The sequence below is a fragment of the Rana temporaria genome, chromosome 11 (assembly GCF_905171775.1).
Source record: "Rana temporaria chromosome 11, aRanTem1.1, whole genome shotgun sequence".
NCBI classification, from domain to species: Eukaryota; Metazoa; Chordata; class Amphibia; order Anura; family Ranidae; genus Rana; species Rana temporaria.
Genome location: NC_053499.1, coordinates 1827209 through 1846163, shown reverse-complemented (window position 1 = coordinate 1846163; position 18955 = coordinate 1827209). Strand labels below are relative to the sequence as shown.

The following is an 18955-nucleotide window of genomic DNA, read 5'->3' as shown; positions in this document are numbered from 1 at the left end:
ATTATACAGAGTGACATCACCGCCCTCCAGATATAAGATATATTATACAGGAGTGACATCACCGCTCTCCAGATATAAGATATATTATACAGGAGTGACATCACCGCTCTCCAGATATATTATACAGGAGTGACATCACCGCTCTCCAGATATAAGATATATTATACAGGAGTGACATCACCGCCCTCCAGATATAAGATACATGTAGATGTTCTGTATCTCGGAATATAATATTTTTATATTGGAATAGTGAGAAGGATGCAGTGGAGATATTTGTTGTCGGGGGAGGGGGGAGGACGGACTGAGCATGCTCCAGCAGCAGGTCTCATTCCCAGTACCTCCATGACAACCATACTGGTAACCAGGAAACATGTCACCCGGTAACCAGTACACTGTGAGGATAGAGGACTCAACCATCTGACTTGATCTCTGCTGCTGCGCCTGGTAAGAAAAATCTCCCAATGGGAATCATCAGACAATTATTATTGATACATTGTAACCCCCTCCCCCTCCCCCCCAGGTCACATGACTTCCAGACTGATTCTTCCTTTTTATATTCTCAGCTGAGAAAACTTCTCTAAAACTTCCCAGAGAAACTTCTATAGAGAAACAACAAGAAAGTGTGTTTGCTGAATTTACACAATGTATCATATCCTAGGACTGACACATAACACTCATACATCTGTGGGGGAGGGGATTGTGAGCCTCGGGGGGGGGGGGGGGGATCCAGTGAGCCTCAGGGGGGGGGGGGGACCCAGTGAGCTTCGGGAGGGGACTCTGTGAGCCTCGGGGGGGGGAGAAGTGAGCCTCAGGAGGGGACTCTGTGAGCCTCGGGGGGGGGGGGGGGGGCCCAGTGAGCCTCGGGAGGGGAATCTGTGAGCCTCGGGGGGGGGGGAGAAGTGAGCCTCGGGAGGGGACTCTGTGAGCCTCGTGGGGGGGGGGGGAACTCTGTGAGCCTCGGGGGAGGGGACTCTGTGAGCCTCGGGGGGGGGGGGGGGGGGCAGTGAGCCTCGGGAGGGGACTCTGTGAGCCTCGGGAGGGGACTCTGTGAGCCTCGGGGTGGGGGGGGGGGGACTCAGTGAGCCTCGGGAGGGGACTCAGTGAGCCTCGGGGGGGGGGGGGGGACCCAGTGAGCCTCGGGAGGGGACTCTGTGAGCCTCTGGAGGGGGGGGGGGGGAGCCCCTTGTTGCCATGTTGGTGAGGACAAGGGCCTCTTCCCTACAACCCTGGCTCGGTGGTTATGGGGATCTGTGGGAGGGGGTCTTATTGGAATCTGGAAGTTCTGCTTAACAATAAGGGGGCATCCAAATACCCCCCCTCCTACATATGAATGGGTAATGGGGGGGGTACATAGTTCCTCCTCTCATTCACAAAAAAAGAAATAAACAATAAAAACACGTCATTTTTGACAAGTCCGTTAAAAAACATCCCAGAATGCACCTCGATTGCCAGGAATCTTTTTTGTTTATTTTTTATCTTTGTATAAATTTCTTATTTTCTTACAAAATCACAAAAGTGAATGAAATGTTTCTCTTTGTGTTGCGCAGATCCTCGTCTCCTCGGGATGGATCACTGCGTCCGCTCGCTGTGTCTGGACCACAAGTATTGCAGCGTGGCCCCTCCCCCCACCGCGCACGCCTGTCGCAGTCTGATCGCAGACCCTCTGTGGGGGTGTACATCTCACCCGTGTGCCCCCCACCATCACCCAATCCACGGGAGGTATGTACCAGACTCACTCTATACTCCTATCTGCTTCCAGGGCGCTCTGCACCCCCCCCCCCCGACCGCTTTCCTTTTTATGAATGATTAATCTTGTAACTCAGCGAAGTGTAATCAGTGACTCCAGAGATGCAGTTATTCCCCACCACTAGGTGGCGCCATCCCATTTCTCACACAACATAGAGAATATGAAGTGCTCCAGAGACCGTTATTCCCGGCCACTGGGTGGCGCGATCCCACCTCTCACACAGCATAGAGAATGTGAAGTAATCCAGAGACACAGTTATTTCCTACCACTGGATGGCGCGATCCCACCTCTCACACAGCATAGAGAATGTGAAGTGCTCAAGACACAGTTATTCCCCACCACTGGATGGCGCCATCCCACATCTCACACAGCATAGAGAATGTGAAGTCCAATCTTTTGATTGGTGTAAGATTTTGCACTCTCCAGTTTTATTAAATCTCCCCTAAAGACTTCCAGTTTCAGTCTCTAAGGAACACAAAACATGGAAGAGAACAGGGAGGACTGAACTAACTAGCGCTAAACATGAGGACAGGACAGAGGGAGATACCAAATCACATATGTAAATAGGTTGTTCCGACTCAAAACCTCCACTAGATGTCAGCACACTACAAAACAATAATAACCTGACGCCGTTCAATAAAACGCAGGAAAATTACAAATAAAAAAAGTGGGGCAGAAACATTTCTGTTCAGCCAGTTTTGTGTCTCGGGGCGCTCCTGCCAGGCAGTACAGCCAGATTGTGGACCTTCAGCCGCAGCACAGCTTGATCCAGAACACTTTATGCTTTTATTTCACACAGATGTTCATGTACAGACCACTACCCCCGCTACACCAGTGTGACCTGCAAAAAGCTGAACTGGTCATCAACTCCTCCATGTCTCACCACCGTCATTCGGCGTGAGACTGTGCTGGCACGCCGGGACCCCGACCGATTTTACTACCTCGGTGTAGTGAGGCACGAGGTAAGTGAGGGTATAGAAACATCAACGTACACTTAACAGTTCGGGGGGAAATTTTATTTCAATTCCTTTTAATTTAAACATTTTTAAACTAATGTTTTATTTTTTTTTATGTATTTTTATATTCTATATATTTTCCGATTTTATTGTATTTTTGTTATAAATACAAAATAAATGATAATTTTTGTTTTAAAAATACAATGTTATTTCCATTTTTTTTATTTATACAGTACATTTTTAAACAAATTTTTTATATTTAATATGTATTTTTATATTCTATACAGAATATAAAAATACATATTAAATTTAAAACATTTGTTTAAAAATGTACTGTATAAATTAAAAAAAATTGAAATAACATTGTATTTTTAAAACAACAATTATCATTTATTTATACATATGAATATACATTTTCAGATTGTATTGTATTTTATATAAATACAAAAGAAATTATAAAATACTTTAAAAATGTATAAATTAAAAAGATTTGAAATTGAAAAACACAATTTTATTTCAAATCTTTTTAATTTATACATTTTTAAAGTATGTTATCATTGCTTTTGTATTTATATAAAATGCAATATAATCTGAAAATATATAGAATATAAAAAATACAGAAAAAGTATTAAAAACATTAGTTTAAAAATGTATAAATTAAAAAGATTTGAAATAAAATTGTATTTTTAAAACTAATATTTTATACCTTTTATGTATTTTTATATTCTATATATTTTCAGATTTTAATTTTTTTTTGTTATAAATACTAAATAAATTATAATTTTTGTTTTAAAAATACAATGTTATTTCAATTTTTTTTAATTTATACAGTACATTTTTAAACACGTTTTATATTTCATATGTATTTTTATATTCTGTATATTTTCAGATTGTATTGTATTTTATATAAATACAAAAGAAATGATAAAATACTTTAAAAATGTATAAATTAAAAAGATTTGAAATTGAAAAACACAATTTTATTTCGAATATTTTTAATTTATACATTTTAAAAGTATTTTATCATTTCTTTTGTATTTTATTTCAAATCTTTTTAATTTATAAATTTTTAAAGTATTTTTATGATTTCTTTTGTATTTATATAAAATGCAATATAATCCGAAAATATATAGAATATAAAAAATACAGAAAAAGTATTAAAAACATTTGTTTAAAAATGTATAAATTAAAAAGATTTGAAATAAAATTGTATTTTTAAAACTAATGTTTTATACCTTTTATGTATTTTTATATTCTATATATTTTCAGATTTAAATTTTGTTTTTGTTATAAATACAAAATAAATGATAATTTTTGTTTTAAAAATACAATGTTATTTAAATTTTTTTTAATTTATACAGTACATTTTTAAACACATGTTTTATATTTGATATGTATTTTTATATTCTGTATATTTTCAGATTGTATTGTATTTTATATAAATACAAAAGAAATGATAAAATACTTTAAAAATGTATAAATTAAAAAGATTTGAAATTGAAAAACACAATTTTATTTCGAAAATTTTTAAATTTATACATTTTAAAAGTATTTTATCATTTCTTTTGTATTTTATTTCAAATCTTTTTAATGTATACATTTTTAAAGTATTTTATCATTTCATAAAATGCAATATAATCTGAAAATATATAGAATATAAAAAATACAGAAAAAGTTTTAAAAACATTAGTTTAAAAATGTATAAATTAAAAAGATTTGAAATAAAATTGTATTTTTAAAACTAATGTTTTATACCTTTTATGTATTTTTATATTCTATATAATTTTCAGATTTTAACTACTTGAGTTATGGTGGTAAATAGTTATTTGTCAATGTTTGTGTATTAAAAAAAAATATGGGGAAAAAATAAATAAAAAATGTATATACTGTGTATGTGTGTGTGTGTATATATATATAAAAATAAAAATGTTTTATATTTTATAATTGATTTTGTATAGTATAGTATAGTATAGTCCGAAGTCGGACTGACATGCAGGAATGAAAAGTTCCCGCATGTTCAATGCCGCTATCAGTGTGAACCTGGGCTGAAACTGTAGACACAGCTGTCTGAAGTAAATTCAGCTTGAGCTATAGAGCTCTCTAAACAGCAGGCTTTTTATAGTAAAGCAGAAAAGAAGACAGGAAAACGTATGAAAATTAGCCCACAGCTCCACCTGCTGGATGAAAATAAGAAAAATATATATATTCATATGCAACGTTTTAATTCAATTTCTTATTTGCTTTAAAAATATATTTTTTTATTTTTTAAGTTAATTTTTATTTTAGTTAAATAAAATCCCAAATTACAATAAAAAATACTAAAACATAAGCAATGTTTTAATTCAATTTTTTTTTGCTTTAAAAATATTTTATTTTTATTTTTTTAAGTTAATTTATTTTAGTTAAATAAAATCCAAAATTACAATAAAAAATACTAAAACATACTAAAAAATAAAATATGAATGTGTGACATGAGCCTGACTTGAATCCTGCAGGCGCGGTTTGTACAATTTACGTTCTCAATAACTCCGCCCATTTGTCCCAGCGCAGCAAATCAAACCTTCATTTTGCCCCCCCTGTAGGAGGAGCCGGGGGTCTTCCTAATCGAGTTCAATAAGCCGTCTGTGCAGAGGGATCGGTACCCGGCCATGCTACAGAAGACGAGCTCCGGTGACGTCATCCAGTACGAAGAAGGGCGGAGACATTCTATAGTACCCGGCGACAACGTTCTAGCCCCATGGGAACGGGAACTGACCCGCTATGGACCCGGAACCGTCATCCTGGGCCTGGAGACCAGAGACCCGCTGCGCGGTAAAGAATATTTTATTTCTCTTAGAGGACGGAGGGAACACAATTCTGCTTGTGATTTTTTTTTTTCCTTTTTTTATTTTTAAATTTGTGACAAGCTGCAGATTTTACCTTTCGCAGCTCTGTAGCCAACTGTGAAACAAAGTGAAACATACAATTATTCTATATTACTATATTATTAATGTATTTATTTAAAAAAAAAATTCTAATTATTATTTCAAATCATAATAAAAAGGTTTTATTTATTTTCCATTATAAATAAAATTTATACATACACATATTGGGGCAGATCCACATAGATCTGCACCCGCGCAGCGTATCTGAGATACGCTACGCCGCCGTAACTTACCTGGCTTTGGTTCGAATCCAGAAAGATTTCGCGCCGTAAGCTACGGCGGCGTAGTGTATCTCTCGCGGCGTAACGGCGCGGAATTCAAATGCGGCGAGTAGGGGGCGTGTTTCATTTAAATGAAGCGCGTCCCCGCGCCGAACGAACTGCGCATGCGCCGTCCCTAAATTTTCCGCCGTGCATTGCGCTAAATGACGTCGCAAGGACGTCATTGGTTTTGACGTGAGCGTAAATGGCGTCCAGCCCCATTCACGGACGACTTACGCAAACGATGTAAAATTTTTAAAATCAGACGCGGGAACAACGGCCATACTTAACATTGCGTACGCCACCAGATACCAGCTTTAACTATACGCCGAAAAAAGCCGAACGGAAACGACGTAAAAGTATGCGACGGCCACTCGTACGTTCGTGGATCGTCGGAAATAGCTAATTTGCATACTCGACGCGGATTACGATGGGAACGCCACCCAGCGGACGCCGAAGAATTGCATCTAAGATCCGAAGGCGTACGAAGACGTACGCCTGTCAGATGTAACACAGATGCCGTCGTATCTTGTTTTGAGAATTCAAACTAAAGATACGACGCGGGAAATTTGAAAGTACTTTCTTTGTGGATCTGCCCCATTATATATAGATATATTTCTATATATATTGTGAGGGATTAGCTCGTGGGGATCACCTTTTCTGAAATCACAGTCTGTAAGCAGGCACTTTCTTTTAAGTCTGGCGGATGCCAGATTTTATTTATAAACGGTTTGCAGATTAAAATAAACAAAACAATAAATTAAATCCTTGCCGTCCGGCGCTAAACTAAACAAACAGGATCTCCTCTCTATACAGTGTGGGGCTAGTCCCTGACACCCACAAAACATGTAGTAAAGCAAACCTTTTCAGTCCAGCACTCAGCCCTCCCCTCACTCAGGTCCCTTCCTGAGTTTCAAGCCAGAGCCCTGTTGTGCTCTCTTCCTGGACATTTAAAGTCCAGCTGATTGTGGACTCCAGTGGACCCAAACATCCGGACCGGAATCCTAGCCAGGCACAGAGGCTGTAAAACCCGGAATGGATTCCGGTTCAGTCTCTCATGATAGAACGTATGCGAGGTGAAATGTACCTATGATCGTGTATCGCACCTCGCATAGCGTCACATATCCTCCCCCTCTGCTCAAGCCCCTGCGGCTGAGCACTTGACCCAACCATACAGTGCACACGGGAGAGGGCATCTGCATTATTTTGGAGCTTCCCTGGCCTGTGCTCCACCGCAAATTTAAAAGGCTGTAGAGCCAGGAACCACCTTGTCACCCGAGCATTTTTCTCCCTGTTATCACACATCCACTTCAGGGGAGCATGGTCTGTGACCAGCTTAAATGACCTCCCCAGTAGGTAATACCTCAGGGAGTCTAAGGCCCACTTAATGGCGAGACACTCCTTTTCTACGATGGCATAATTTTTCTCGTGCTTGTTCAGCTTCCTGCTCAGGTATACCACTGGGTGCTCCTCACCATCCCTGATCTGTGACAGTACGGCCCCTAGTCCCACCTCAGAGGCATCCGTCTGTATAACAAACTCCTGGCTAAAATCCGGGGTTACTAGTACGGGTACCATACAAAGAGCCTGTTTTAACTTCTGAAATGCCCCCTCGGCTTCGGGGTTCCATTTGACCATGACCGACCCCTTACCCTTCGTTAGATCGGTCAAGGGGGCGGCAATGGTGGCAAAATTGGGTATAAAACGCCTGTAATACCCCGTAATGCCCAGGAAGGCCCTCACTTGTTTTTTATTGACTGGTTGGGGCCATTTTTGAATTGCCTCAATCTTATTGGTCTGCGGCTTGACCATCCCCCGGCCAATAACGTACCCAAGGTATTTGGCCTCCTCCAGGCCTATGGCACATTTCTTTGGATTGGCCGTGAGACGTGCTTCCCTAAGGGAATCTACCACCGCTTGTACACGGAGCAGGTGCGATTCCCAATCTGGGCTGTGGATGACCACATCGTCCAAGTACGCCGCTGCATACGAGCGATGTGGTCTCAAAATTTTGTCCATCATTCGCTGGAATGATGCAGGGGCTCCGTGCAGACCAAACGGCATCCGCTTATACTGAAACGAGCCCTCAGGAGTGGAAAAGGCAGTCTTCTCCTTGGCCGATTCAGTAAGCGGTATCTGCCAATAACCTTTCGTTAGATCTAGGGTCGTTATGTAGCGAGCCTGTCCCAACCTGTCCACAAGTTCGTCGACCCGGGGCATCGGGTAGGCGTCAAATTTGGACACACTGTTAAGTTTTCTAAAATCATTACAAAACCTAATACTGCCATCAGGTTTTGGGACCAGCACTATGGGACTTGACCACTCACTGTGAGACTCCTCGATCACATCCAACTCTAACATATTTTTTATTTCTTCCGCAACTGCCTCTCGCCGGGCCTCTGGAATTCTATATGGTTTTACATTTACCCGAACCCCTGGTTCCGTCACTATGTCATGTTGGATCGTGTTGGTCAGTCCGGGTAAGGGGGAGAAAAAGTCTCTATTTTTCTGCACGAATGCCCTAACGTCACTTTGCTGTGCTACGGACAGGGAATCCGTGATGGGAACGTCAGGTATCACGGGTATCCGGTCTGTTGGAAGTGGGGACGTGGCCAGTAAAGTCTCTCGGTCCTTCCAGGGCTTTAAGAGATTTACATGGTAAATTTGGTGGGGTTTCCTTTTCCCTGGCTGGTAGACTTTGTAGTTTACCTCCCCCACCCTTTGGACAACCTCAAAGGGACCCTGCCACTTGGCTAAAAACTTACTTTCTACCGTGGGAACCAGTACCAACACTCTGTCCCCCGGGTTGAAAGTACGGACCTTGGCACCCCGGTTATAGACCCTCCTTTGGGCCTCCTGGGCTCGCTCCATATGTTCCCGTACTAGGGGCAGAACGGCTGCGATTCGGTCCTGCATCAAGGAGACATGCTCTATGATGCTCCTATATGGGCTGACCTCTCCTTCCCACGTTTCTTTAGCAATATCTAGCAGGCCCCTGGGATGCCTACCATACAAGAGCTCAAAGGGGGAATAGCCTGTGGAGGCCTGTGGAACCTCTCGTATGGCAAACATGAGATATGGTAGCAAAAAATCCCAGTCTCTCCCATCCTTGTCGACCACCTTTTTCAACATACTCTTCAATGTTTTATTAAACCTTTCGACCAGACCATCTGTCTGGGGGTGGTAGACAGAAGTACGGAGATGGGAGATTTTGTACAATCTACACAATTCCTTGGTAACCCTTGACATAAAAGGGGTGCCTTGATCGGTCAAGATCTCTTTTGGGATCCCCACTCGACTAAACACCTGGACTAATTCCTTGGCAATAACCTTGGCGGAGGTGTTACGCAAGGGTATGGCCTCAGGATAGCGAGTCGCATAGTCCAGGATCACCAGAATATGCTGGTGACCTCTGGCAGATTTCACGACCGGCCCCACCAGGTCCATGCCAATCCTTTCAAAGGGGACCTCAATTATTGGTAGAGGAACAAGGGGGCTGCGAAAATGGGGCGATGGTGCTGACATTTGGCACTCGGGGCACGATTCGCAGTACTCCTTGACCTCTGCATGCAAACCGGGCCAGAAGAATCTTTGGGTGATTCTCTCCCTGGTTTTTTCGACCCCGAGATGTCCCCCCATTACGTGACCATGAGCCAGGTCTAGCACCACCCTGCGAAAGGGTTTGGGAACCAGTAGCTGTTCTACCTCTTCCTCTCCATGTTTTATCACCCGATATAACAAATTGTTTTTAATTGCCATGTAGGGAAAGGACACCACCCAATTAGGATCCACCGGTTCCCCATCCAACACCTTAACATTTTCCCTGGCATTCATGAGGGTGGGCTCTCGCAGCTGCTCGGTACAGAAATCCTCCCTCCTGACCTCCAAGTCGGGTACCACATTTTGGCTACTCTCCATGTCAGGGTCAGGCGAGGTTTCCTGTTCGTTACCCTCAGGCTGGGTGCTAGCTTCTAAGTCCTCCGGTTCCCCAGCCATGGCAGGGAATGGTGGAGGATCTCCGGCCTCCTCGATCCCACCAACAGCATGCCCTTCGCTTTGGCAAAACGGGTCTGGTGAGAGTTCTCGAGTTTCCCCAGTAGGGGGAGCGCTATCTACGGGCCTCCCTTCACTCTCCCATAACTTCCAAAAATGAGGAAAGTCCCTCCCCACTAAGGCTTCATGGAGCAGTGAAGGTACCACCCCCACTGAATGTGTTACACAGCCCCAGGGGGTATCAACCTCAACCACCGCTGTCTGGTAGTCCCGAGTGTCCCCATGGATGCATATTACCCCAATACAACTGGGGTGTAGTTTTGCGGGGTCTACACACACACTCCTGACTAAGGTCACCACACTACCAGAGTCTAGCAGGGCTGTAAGAGGCTTGCCATCTACTGAAATAACGCACATTTGTTTTTCCAGGCGACGCTGACCTGTCGCAACACATGCGACCTGTGCAAACAGAGAAAGGCGTCTTACCCTATCAACATAATCATATTGCATAGGTTCATCATTTAGAGGGCAGTTTGCAGCAATATGGCCTAATGCATGGCAACGAAAACACCGTATTTGCCCTACCCCCAGTCCTCTTACCGGTCCCAAAAACCTTCCTGGCTTCTTTGGCCAGTCTCCAGGTCTAGGACCTATAGTCTCATCTGCTGTAACAACAGTCTTATCCACTCTCCCCAAACTCTTGAACCCCGGAACAGTCTTACCCGAACCGTGGGGAGATCTTGCACCCCGAGACACTCCGAAGTGGGGCGTGGGTGGGTTTATTAAGTCCTCGGTAGCACTGTACCTCTCCACTAGGTCCACCATTTGGGCTGCAGTGTTGGGGTCCCCCTGTCCAACCCACTTTCTCAGGGTAGCAGGGAGCGCACGCAGGTACCGGTCCATTACCACACGCTCCACAATCTGAGGGCTGGTCAGAGTCTCTGGCTGCAACCACTTCCTGGTGAGGTGGACCAGGTCAAACATTTGTGACCGGGGTGGCTTGTTGCTGGAATAGGACCACTGGTGCACGCGCTGGGCCCGGACTGCCATGGTGACACCCAAGCGTGCGAGTATTTCTGTCTTTAGAGTCTCATAGTCCTGGGCCTTATCTGGTTCTAGGTCAAAATAGGCCTTTTGGGGTTCTCCTGTTAGGAATGGGGCCAATAGTCCCGCCCACTGCTCTTTTGGCCATCCTTCGCGGTCAGCGACTCTCTCGAAAGTCGCCATGTACGCCTCAACATCATCCGCCGGTGTCATCTTTTGCAGGTGGTAGGAAGCACGTACAATCTTTGGTTCCGCTAACACCGGAGGTGCGGACCCCTTTTTCAGTTCCACCAGAGCTTCGGCGAACTGTCGGTTCATCTCCTGCTGGGCAGCGTGTTGTGCTGCAACGGCCTCTGCGACTTGGCGGTGTTGTGCTGCAGCGGCCTCTGCGACTTGGCGGTTTATCTCCTGCTGGGCAGCCTGTTGTGCTGTAGCGGCCTCTGCGACTTGGCGGTTGGTTTCCCGCTGGGCTGCATTGGCCTGTAGCAGGGCCTTTAACATTTCTTCCATTTTCAGAAAAGTGCCCGCATTCTCCACCACGTGTGAGGGATTAGCTCGTGGGGATCACCTTTTCTGAAATCACAGTCTGTAAGCAGGCACTTTCTTTTAAGTCTGGCGGATGCCAGATTTTATTTATAAACGGTTTGCAGATTAAAATAAAACAAAACAATAAATTAAATCCTTGCCGTCCGGTGCTAAACTAAACAAACAGGATCTCCTCTCTATACAGTGTGGGGCTAGTCCCTGACACCCACAAAACATGTAGTAAAGCAAACCTTTTCAGTCCAGCACTCAGCGCTCCCCTCACTCAGGTCCCTTCCTGAGTTTCAAGCCAGAGCCCTGTTGTGCTCTCTTCCTGGTCATTTAAAGTCCAGCTGATTGTGGACTCCAGTGGACCCAAACATCCGGACCGGAATCCTAGCCAGGCACAGAGGCTGTAAAACCCGGAATGGATTCCGGTTCAGTCTCTCATGATAGAACGTATGCGAGGTGAAATGTACCTATGATCGTGTATCGCACCTCGCATAGCGTCACAATATATATATATATATATATATATATATATATATAGATATTTAAATAAAATTTATTTATTATATATTAATTTATTATTTAATAAAGAATCTAATTAATTGATTTAATACATTTATTTTCAATTTATTTATATAAAAAAAATTTAAACTTAATTGTAAATGTATTTATTTTAACTATTTTTTAAATATTTATTATTATTATTATTTAATAAATATTTGTATTATTTTTTTAATACAAATAATACAATAAAATTATATTAATAACAATACAATAAAAATAATAGTAATAATAATAATAAAAGTAATATTAAAGAGGACCCCTCCTTCTTCCTCCGCCAGACTAATTAGAAAGCGCAAAACGCTGTGTGCATGCGCAGTAGGGTTCCCTTACAAGGAATGGTGGCGGATGCATCCAACAGCCGATCGGATGATCGGCTGGGGTGTCCATACATTAAAAGTCAGCAGCTGCAGTATTTGTAGCTGCTGAGTTTTAATTTTTGGTGGGAGGGTGGACCTCCTCTTTAACTTTTTATATTATCATGAATTATTCTTTTTTTTTTATATTTACTATACATTTATTAATTATTTAATAGAGAATTTCATTAATTGATGTAATACATGTTGTCTATTTATTTTTTTAAATGCATTTAAAATTAAATTCTAAATAAAAAATGTTAACTATAGATTTTTATTATTTAGTTACTATTATTATTATTATATAACTTTTAGTAATGTATTTTTTTTTATTATGATTTTCATTTTGCTTTCATTTATATATCTAATTCATTATATATTTATTAAAAAATAATGATAGTGAATTTAATTAATTGATTTATTACATGTTATCCATTTATTTTTTATAAATGCAGTTAAAACTAAAATTAGATTTTTTTTTAAAAAATATGAATTGTTATTATTTAGTTACTATTATTATTATTTTTTTTTTTATTTGTTTCTATTATGAATTAAAATGTTGCTTTTGTTTTTTATACATATCATGTATTATATGTTTATTAATACATTTTTAATAATAAATTTAATTAATTGCTTTATTACATTTGTATTCAATGCATTTACTTAAAAATGTATTTCTCACAGTGGCCGAGGATGAAGAGTTGACCGTTTGTTTTTGGAATGGCAAGAAGGTGAACGTCCCTCTCGGTGTGGCTGTGTGGATTTCACCGACGGTCCATCATAGGATCATAGACACGCTGCATCGTCCTATCACCAGTCGTCAACCCCAGGAAGACCAGCCCCCGAGCACCACCACCACCTACGTCATCACCGACCGCTGTACCACGGTGCCCGTCCCTATGTGCACCAAGGACCTCCACCACCGATGGGGTCATCACACCGTCCACCCGCATCTCACCCACCGACACTGCGACTGCTGCTGCTTCCCGAGCCACCCGACCTGTACCTGCTGCTACGACCCCAAGTGTCAGGACTGGTGGGGGCTCACCCCCCGGACCACCGTCTACGTCCAGAGCAGGAAGGAACCCGAGAGGGAGGAACGTTTGTATTCCGGTACTGGAGGGAGAGGAAGTCCCAGGAACCGCCGAGACCGCCATCTATCATCGACCTCCGATAGCGAGGAGGAGGATCTCCTGGAGGACGAGGACACAGACGACGAAACTTATTTGTCAAGGACCACACATAGCACCATGGTGGACAGCGCAGTCAACACCGATTCCAGCCTATGGGAGAAGCCGAAACTAGACACCGGCGACCGACCAGAGTGGAAGTACTGGAAACACCGGCAACCGGAACCCTTCTACCGAAAACCGGGTACGTCATTGTGTCATCTAGACATGTGCGATTCGTTTAGTGTGACAAATTCGTTAATTCCGAAATTTACGCATTTCCGAATCTTTACATTTCCGAATTTTCGAATTCGGAAATGTGAAAATTCAAAATTTCGTAAGTTTGAAATTTCGGGAATTCTAAAATTCTGAATTCGAAAATTGGGAATTTTCGAAAATCAGAAATTTGAAAATGTGAAAATTCAAAGGGCCAGATTCAGGTACAAATACGTTACGCTGCGGCGGCGTAACGTATTCCATATACGTTACACCGCCGCAGGTTTACAGCGTAAGTGCCTGATTCACAAAGCTCTTACCTGTAAACTTGCGGCGTTGTAACGTAAATCCGCTCGGCGCAAGCCCGCCTAATTCAAATGGGGCGGGCACTGCGCATGCTCCGTCCGTCAAATTACCCGACGTGCATTGCGCTAAATGACGTCGCAAGGACGTCATTGGTTTCGACGTTAACGTAAATGGCGTCCAGCGCCATTCACGGACGACTTACGCAAACAACGTGAAATTAAAAATGTTGACGCGGGAACGACGGCCATACTTAACATGGGTTACACCACCTAGAGGGCATGCTTAGTTTTACGCGGCGTACCTCGACGGAAACTACGTAAATTTAGAGCGACGGGTAAAGCGTACGTTCGTGAATCGCCGTAACTAGTTATTTGCATATTCTACGCCGACCGCAATGGAATCGCCACCTAGCGGCCGGCCTAGAATTGCATCCTAAGTCAATTACACCTGTCGGATCTTAGGGCTATCTATGCGTAACCTGATTCTATGAATCAGCCGCATAGTTACGACGGGCGGATCACAGATATACGCCGTCGTATCTCTTCTGTGAATCTGGCCCAGAATTTTCAAATTTCTGATTTTCGAATTACCAACATTTCGAAAAAAATTCAGGAAATACGGAAACGTGAAAATTTGAGATTTCAGAAATTCAAAATTTCGTAAGTTCGTAAGTTTGAAAATTCAGAAATTAGAAAATTTAGAATTTCGGAAATGTGAAAATTCGAGATTTCGGAAATGTTATATTTCGTAATTTAGAAATTTCGGAAATTCAAAAATCATAAATTCTGACAAATTCGTCCAACATCAGTGCCTGACCTCACAAATGCTCTTCTGGAAGAACGGTCAAACATTCCCATAGACACCCTCCTAAACCTTGTGGACGGCCTTCCCAGAAGAGTTGAAGGGCGGGGCCAACTCAATATTGAACCCTCCGGACTAAGACTGGGATGCCATTAAAGTCCATGTGTGTGTAAAGGCCGGCGTCCCAATACTTTTGGTAATATAGTGTGTAGTATATATCGGGAGTTCCTGGAGGAGGCAGCACTAGAGAAGTCTCATAGATGATTGTAGAAGATTTCGGATCGGCTCCTCTGGGTCTTTGTTTATAAACGTTGTTCGGTGTGGAGGGAACGCTGTAGATAAGAAGAGATCAGTAATTGGAGAATCTCTGATATTTTTTTTTTTCGTCTCAGGAATTATAAAATCGAACAGTAAAAAGTCCATCGAGAATCCGAGAGCCGCCGTGTCCGATTTTTTCGAGTCCACCAACCGGAGTGCTCTGTTTGATACCATAGTGGATTCGCCAGCCAGGCGCCTCACCATGAAAGACGTTTTGGTCCACACCAATTTTGTCTCGTCTGGTACGGTAAGTAAAAGGCCCAACATGGTAAAGAATATAAAGTTCTGGTAACAGAGAAAACCTAGAATGATACTACACAGTATATACAGTACAGTCATTGTAATACAGAAAATACCACATTTGGCCATTAGATGGAGCCAAATAACATAGCAAATTCCTATGATACCTAGTGACATCTAGTGGCCAAATGCAGCATTTTTCATTTTAAATTAAAATCACACCCATAGTATGCCTCTTCTGAAATAAAAAACAATGTTACTTTGCATCTCTAGCTCTTGTCTGATCAATGTTTCTAAACAGTCTTACTTTGTATCTCTCCATCTCCCGTTTGATAAATGTTTATAAACAATGTTACTTTGTATCTCTATCACCTGTCTGACCAAAGTAACATTGTTTATAAACATTGTATCTCTCTATCTCCCATCTGATCAATGTTTATAAACAATGTTACTTTGTATCTCTCTATCTCCTGTCTGATCAATGTTTATAAACAATGTTACTTTGTATCTCTCTATCTCCCGGCTGATCAATGTTTATAAACAATGTTACTTTGTATCTCTCTATCTCCTGTCTGATCAATGTTTATAAACAATGTTACTTTGGTCAGACAGGTGATAGAGATACAAAGTAACATTGTTTATAAACATGGATCAGATGGGAGATAAAAAGGTGGAATGTTTATAAACAATGTTACTTTGTATCTCTCTATCTCCCGTCTGATCAATGTTTATAAACAATGTTACTTTGTATCTCTCTCTCCCGTCTGATCAATGTTTATAAACAATGTTACTTTGTATCTCTCTATCTCCTCTCTGATCAATGTTTATAAACAAGCAACTAAAGAAATGTAAAAACATATAAATATGATCTTCCTTCTTATCTATTTACTATCACTGGCAGAGAATTGATATGAATTTGTTTTGATGGACGGAGTGAAGTTCTGCTGTAACAAAAAATTTCCCTCCAAATTTCCTTCCCAGGACCCGCCCCGCCCCATCGCTGAGCGCCTCGGCGAATCAGAAGTGGGGAAGCTGCGCCACAAGCAGGCGATTCTCGAGAAGCAGCAACAGCAGAAGGAGAGACGCCACCAATGGGAGGAGAGGAGAGAGGAGGAGTCTGGGAAGAAGTACAGCGAAAGCCAAGAGGCGCACAGGTACCGCCGGCCGGTATATCCCACTATGGAAACTCCCCCCCCCCTATTATACTAAAGGAATCGCCCTGTGGGGGGGGGGGGGCTTGAGCAATGGCCTTCAGCACTCAAGGTGAAAAGGTCAAGAGCAGCCAATCACCTTCATGCATGAGCTGTGCACTTCAGCCTCATAGGTTATATGTTTCGTCCTGATTTGCGCCCCTCCCCCTCCCTTGGCCCAGCCCAAGCAGAGCGTCACCCCAGACCTCACGTCCAGCCTTCTCCATTCACAGTCACATTGTCCAATCAAATTGCTTCCAATCATTCCCCGCTGACATCATCCGATAAACAATGTTTTGTGCGCAGGAAGAAGACGCTGCAGCGCCTGCAGAACGAGGAGCGGAAGGTGAAGGAGCGAGAGACAAAGGAGAATGCCGGCGTAAAAGTCAAGATGGCCGCCAGCGAGGAGCGCAAAGAGCGCAACCAGACGGTCGCTGCCGAGGAGAAGAAGAGAGAACAGCGAAGGATCGATCACCTGAGGGGAGTGCGAGGGAAGATCGACCAGAGGGAGTTCGAGAAGTGCGCGGCGAGCGAGCGGAAAGAGATCGACCATCTGGTGAGTGCGCAATTCACCGCTATATACCAACTATATACACTGACATCAGTCTCTGCACCACAGGAGCTTACACTCTAATGTCCCTCCCCCACAGTCACATCAGTCTCTGTACAGAGGAGCTTACACTCTAATGTCCCCTCCCCCACATCACATCAGTCTCTGTACAGAGGAGCTTACACTCTAATGTCCCCCCCCCCCACATCACATCAGTCTCTGTACAGAGGAGCTTACACTCTAATGTCCCCTCCCCCCTACAGTCACATCAGTCTCTGTACAGAGGAGCTTACACTCTAATGTCCCCTCCCCCCCACAGTCACATCAGTCTTTGTACAGAGGAGCTTACACTCTAATGTCCCCTCCCCCCCCCCACAGTCACATCAGTCTCTGTACAGAGGAGCTTACACTCTAATGTCCCCTCCCCCCACAGTCACATCAGTCTCTGTACAGATGAGCTTACACTCTAATGTCCCCTCCCCCACAGTCACATCAGTCTCTGTACAGAGGAGCTTACACTCTAATGTCCCCTCCCCCCCACAGTCACATCAGTCTCTGTACAGAGGAGCTTACACTCTAATGTCCCCTCCCCCCCACAGTCACATCAGTCTTTGTACAGAGGAGCTTACACTCTAATGTCCCCTCCCCCCCCCCACAGTCACATCAGTCTCTGTACAGAGGAGCTTACACTCTAATGTCCCCTCCCCCCACAGTCACATCAGTCTCTGTACAGATGAGCTTACACTCTAATGTCCCCTCCCCCACAGTCACATCAGTCTCTGTACAGAGGAGCTTACACTCTAATGTCCCCTCCCCCCCACAGTCACATCAGTCTCTGTACAGAGGAGCTTACACTCTAATGTCCCTCCCCCACAGTCACATCAGTCTCTGTACAGAGGAGCTTACACTCTAATGTCCCCTCCCCCACATCACATCAGTCTCTGTACAGAGGAGCTTACACTCTAATGTCCCCTCCCCCCACAGTCACATCAGTCTCTGTACAGAGGAGCTTACACTCTAATGCCCCCTCCCCCCACATCACATCAGTCTCTGTACAGAGGAGCTTACACTCTAATGTCCCCTTTTTCCTGTAATAATGTAACATTGTATGATCTCTGTACTCGGTCTCTCACAGGCTGCCCAGCGCAGGAGGGTGGAGGATCACTACAGAGAAGTGGCGGAGAAGGTGGTCCAGGCGGAGGGGGGAGGGAGGGGGAGGGGGAGATCTCGGGAATTCGAGGCGTAGAATTCACATTACAAATGGAGATCATTCGGTATTGATCGATTGGAAATAATCAGCACCCAGTTGGCTGTGGGAGGTCCTCATGTTCCCGCCCACTCCGTTCCTTGAAGGATGACTCCGCCTACATCTCACACTCCAGTATTTCATAGATGGAGGGATTGTGCGGCTCCCGACAATCGATCGATTTCTATGGGAAGGACGGAAAAAAATCTGATATTTTTCTGCAATTCTTCTAGAATATAAATCAATGAATTGTGAATACAAATAAAGTTTTATTTTACTTTTAAATCCTCCCTCCGGCTCCTCCCCTTCAGTCTTGCACAGGTGTACCGGCTCCTCCCCTTCAGTCTTCCACAGGTGTGGCTGGGGAACGTCCTCATCATTTACCGACTGTCCCTGGCCCCGCCTCATTTCCTGGCTGGAGGACGTCATCATCTACTGACTGTCCCTGGCCCCGCCTCATTTCCTGGCTGGGGGACGTCCCCATCATCTACTGACTGTCCCTGGCCCCGCCTCATTTCCTGGCTGGGGGACGTCCCCATCATTTACC

At 43.4% G+C, this 18955-nt stretch overlaps 1 protein-coding gene across 1 annotated transcript; it reads left to right on the top strand.

Annotated features, from left to right (window-relative positions):
• The first annotated feature begins 1551 nt into the window (after window positions 1–1551).
• C11H11orf16 (chromosome 11 C11orf16 homolog) lies at window positions 1552–18603 on the top strand. Its single transcript, XM_040327878.1, has 8 exons — window positions 1552–1719; window positions 2547–2709; window positions 5286–5514; window positions 13057–13746; window positions 15257–15429; window positions 16404–16576; window positions 16919–17168; window positions 18298–18603. The coding sequence occupies exons 1-8, from the start codon at window positions 1565–1567 to the stop codon at window positions 18406–18408; spliced, it is 1944 nt and encodes a 647-aa protein (XP_040183812.1). The 5' UTR covers window positions 1552–1564; the 3' UTR covers window positions 18409–18603.
• Window positions 18604–18955: the final 352 nt, after the last annotated feature.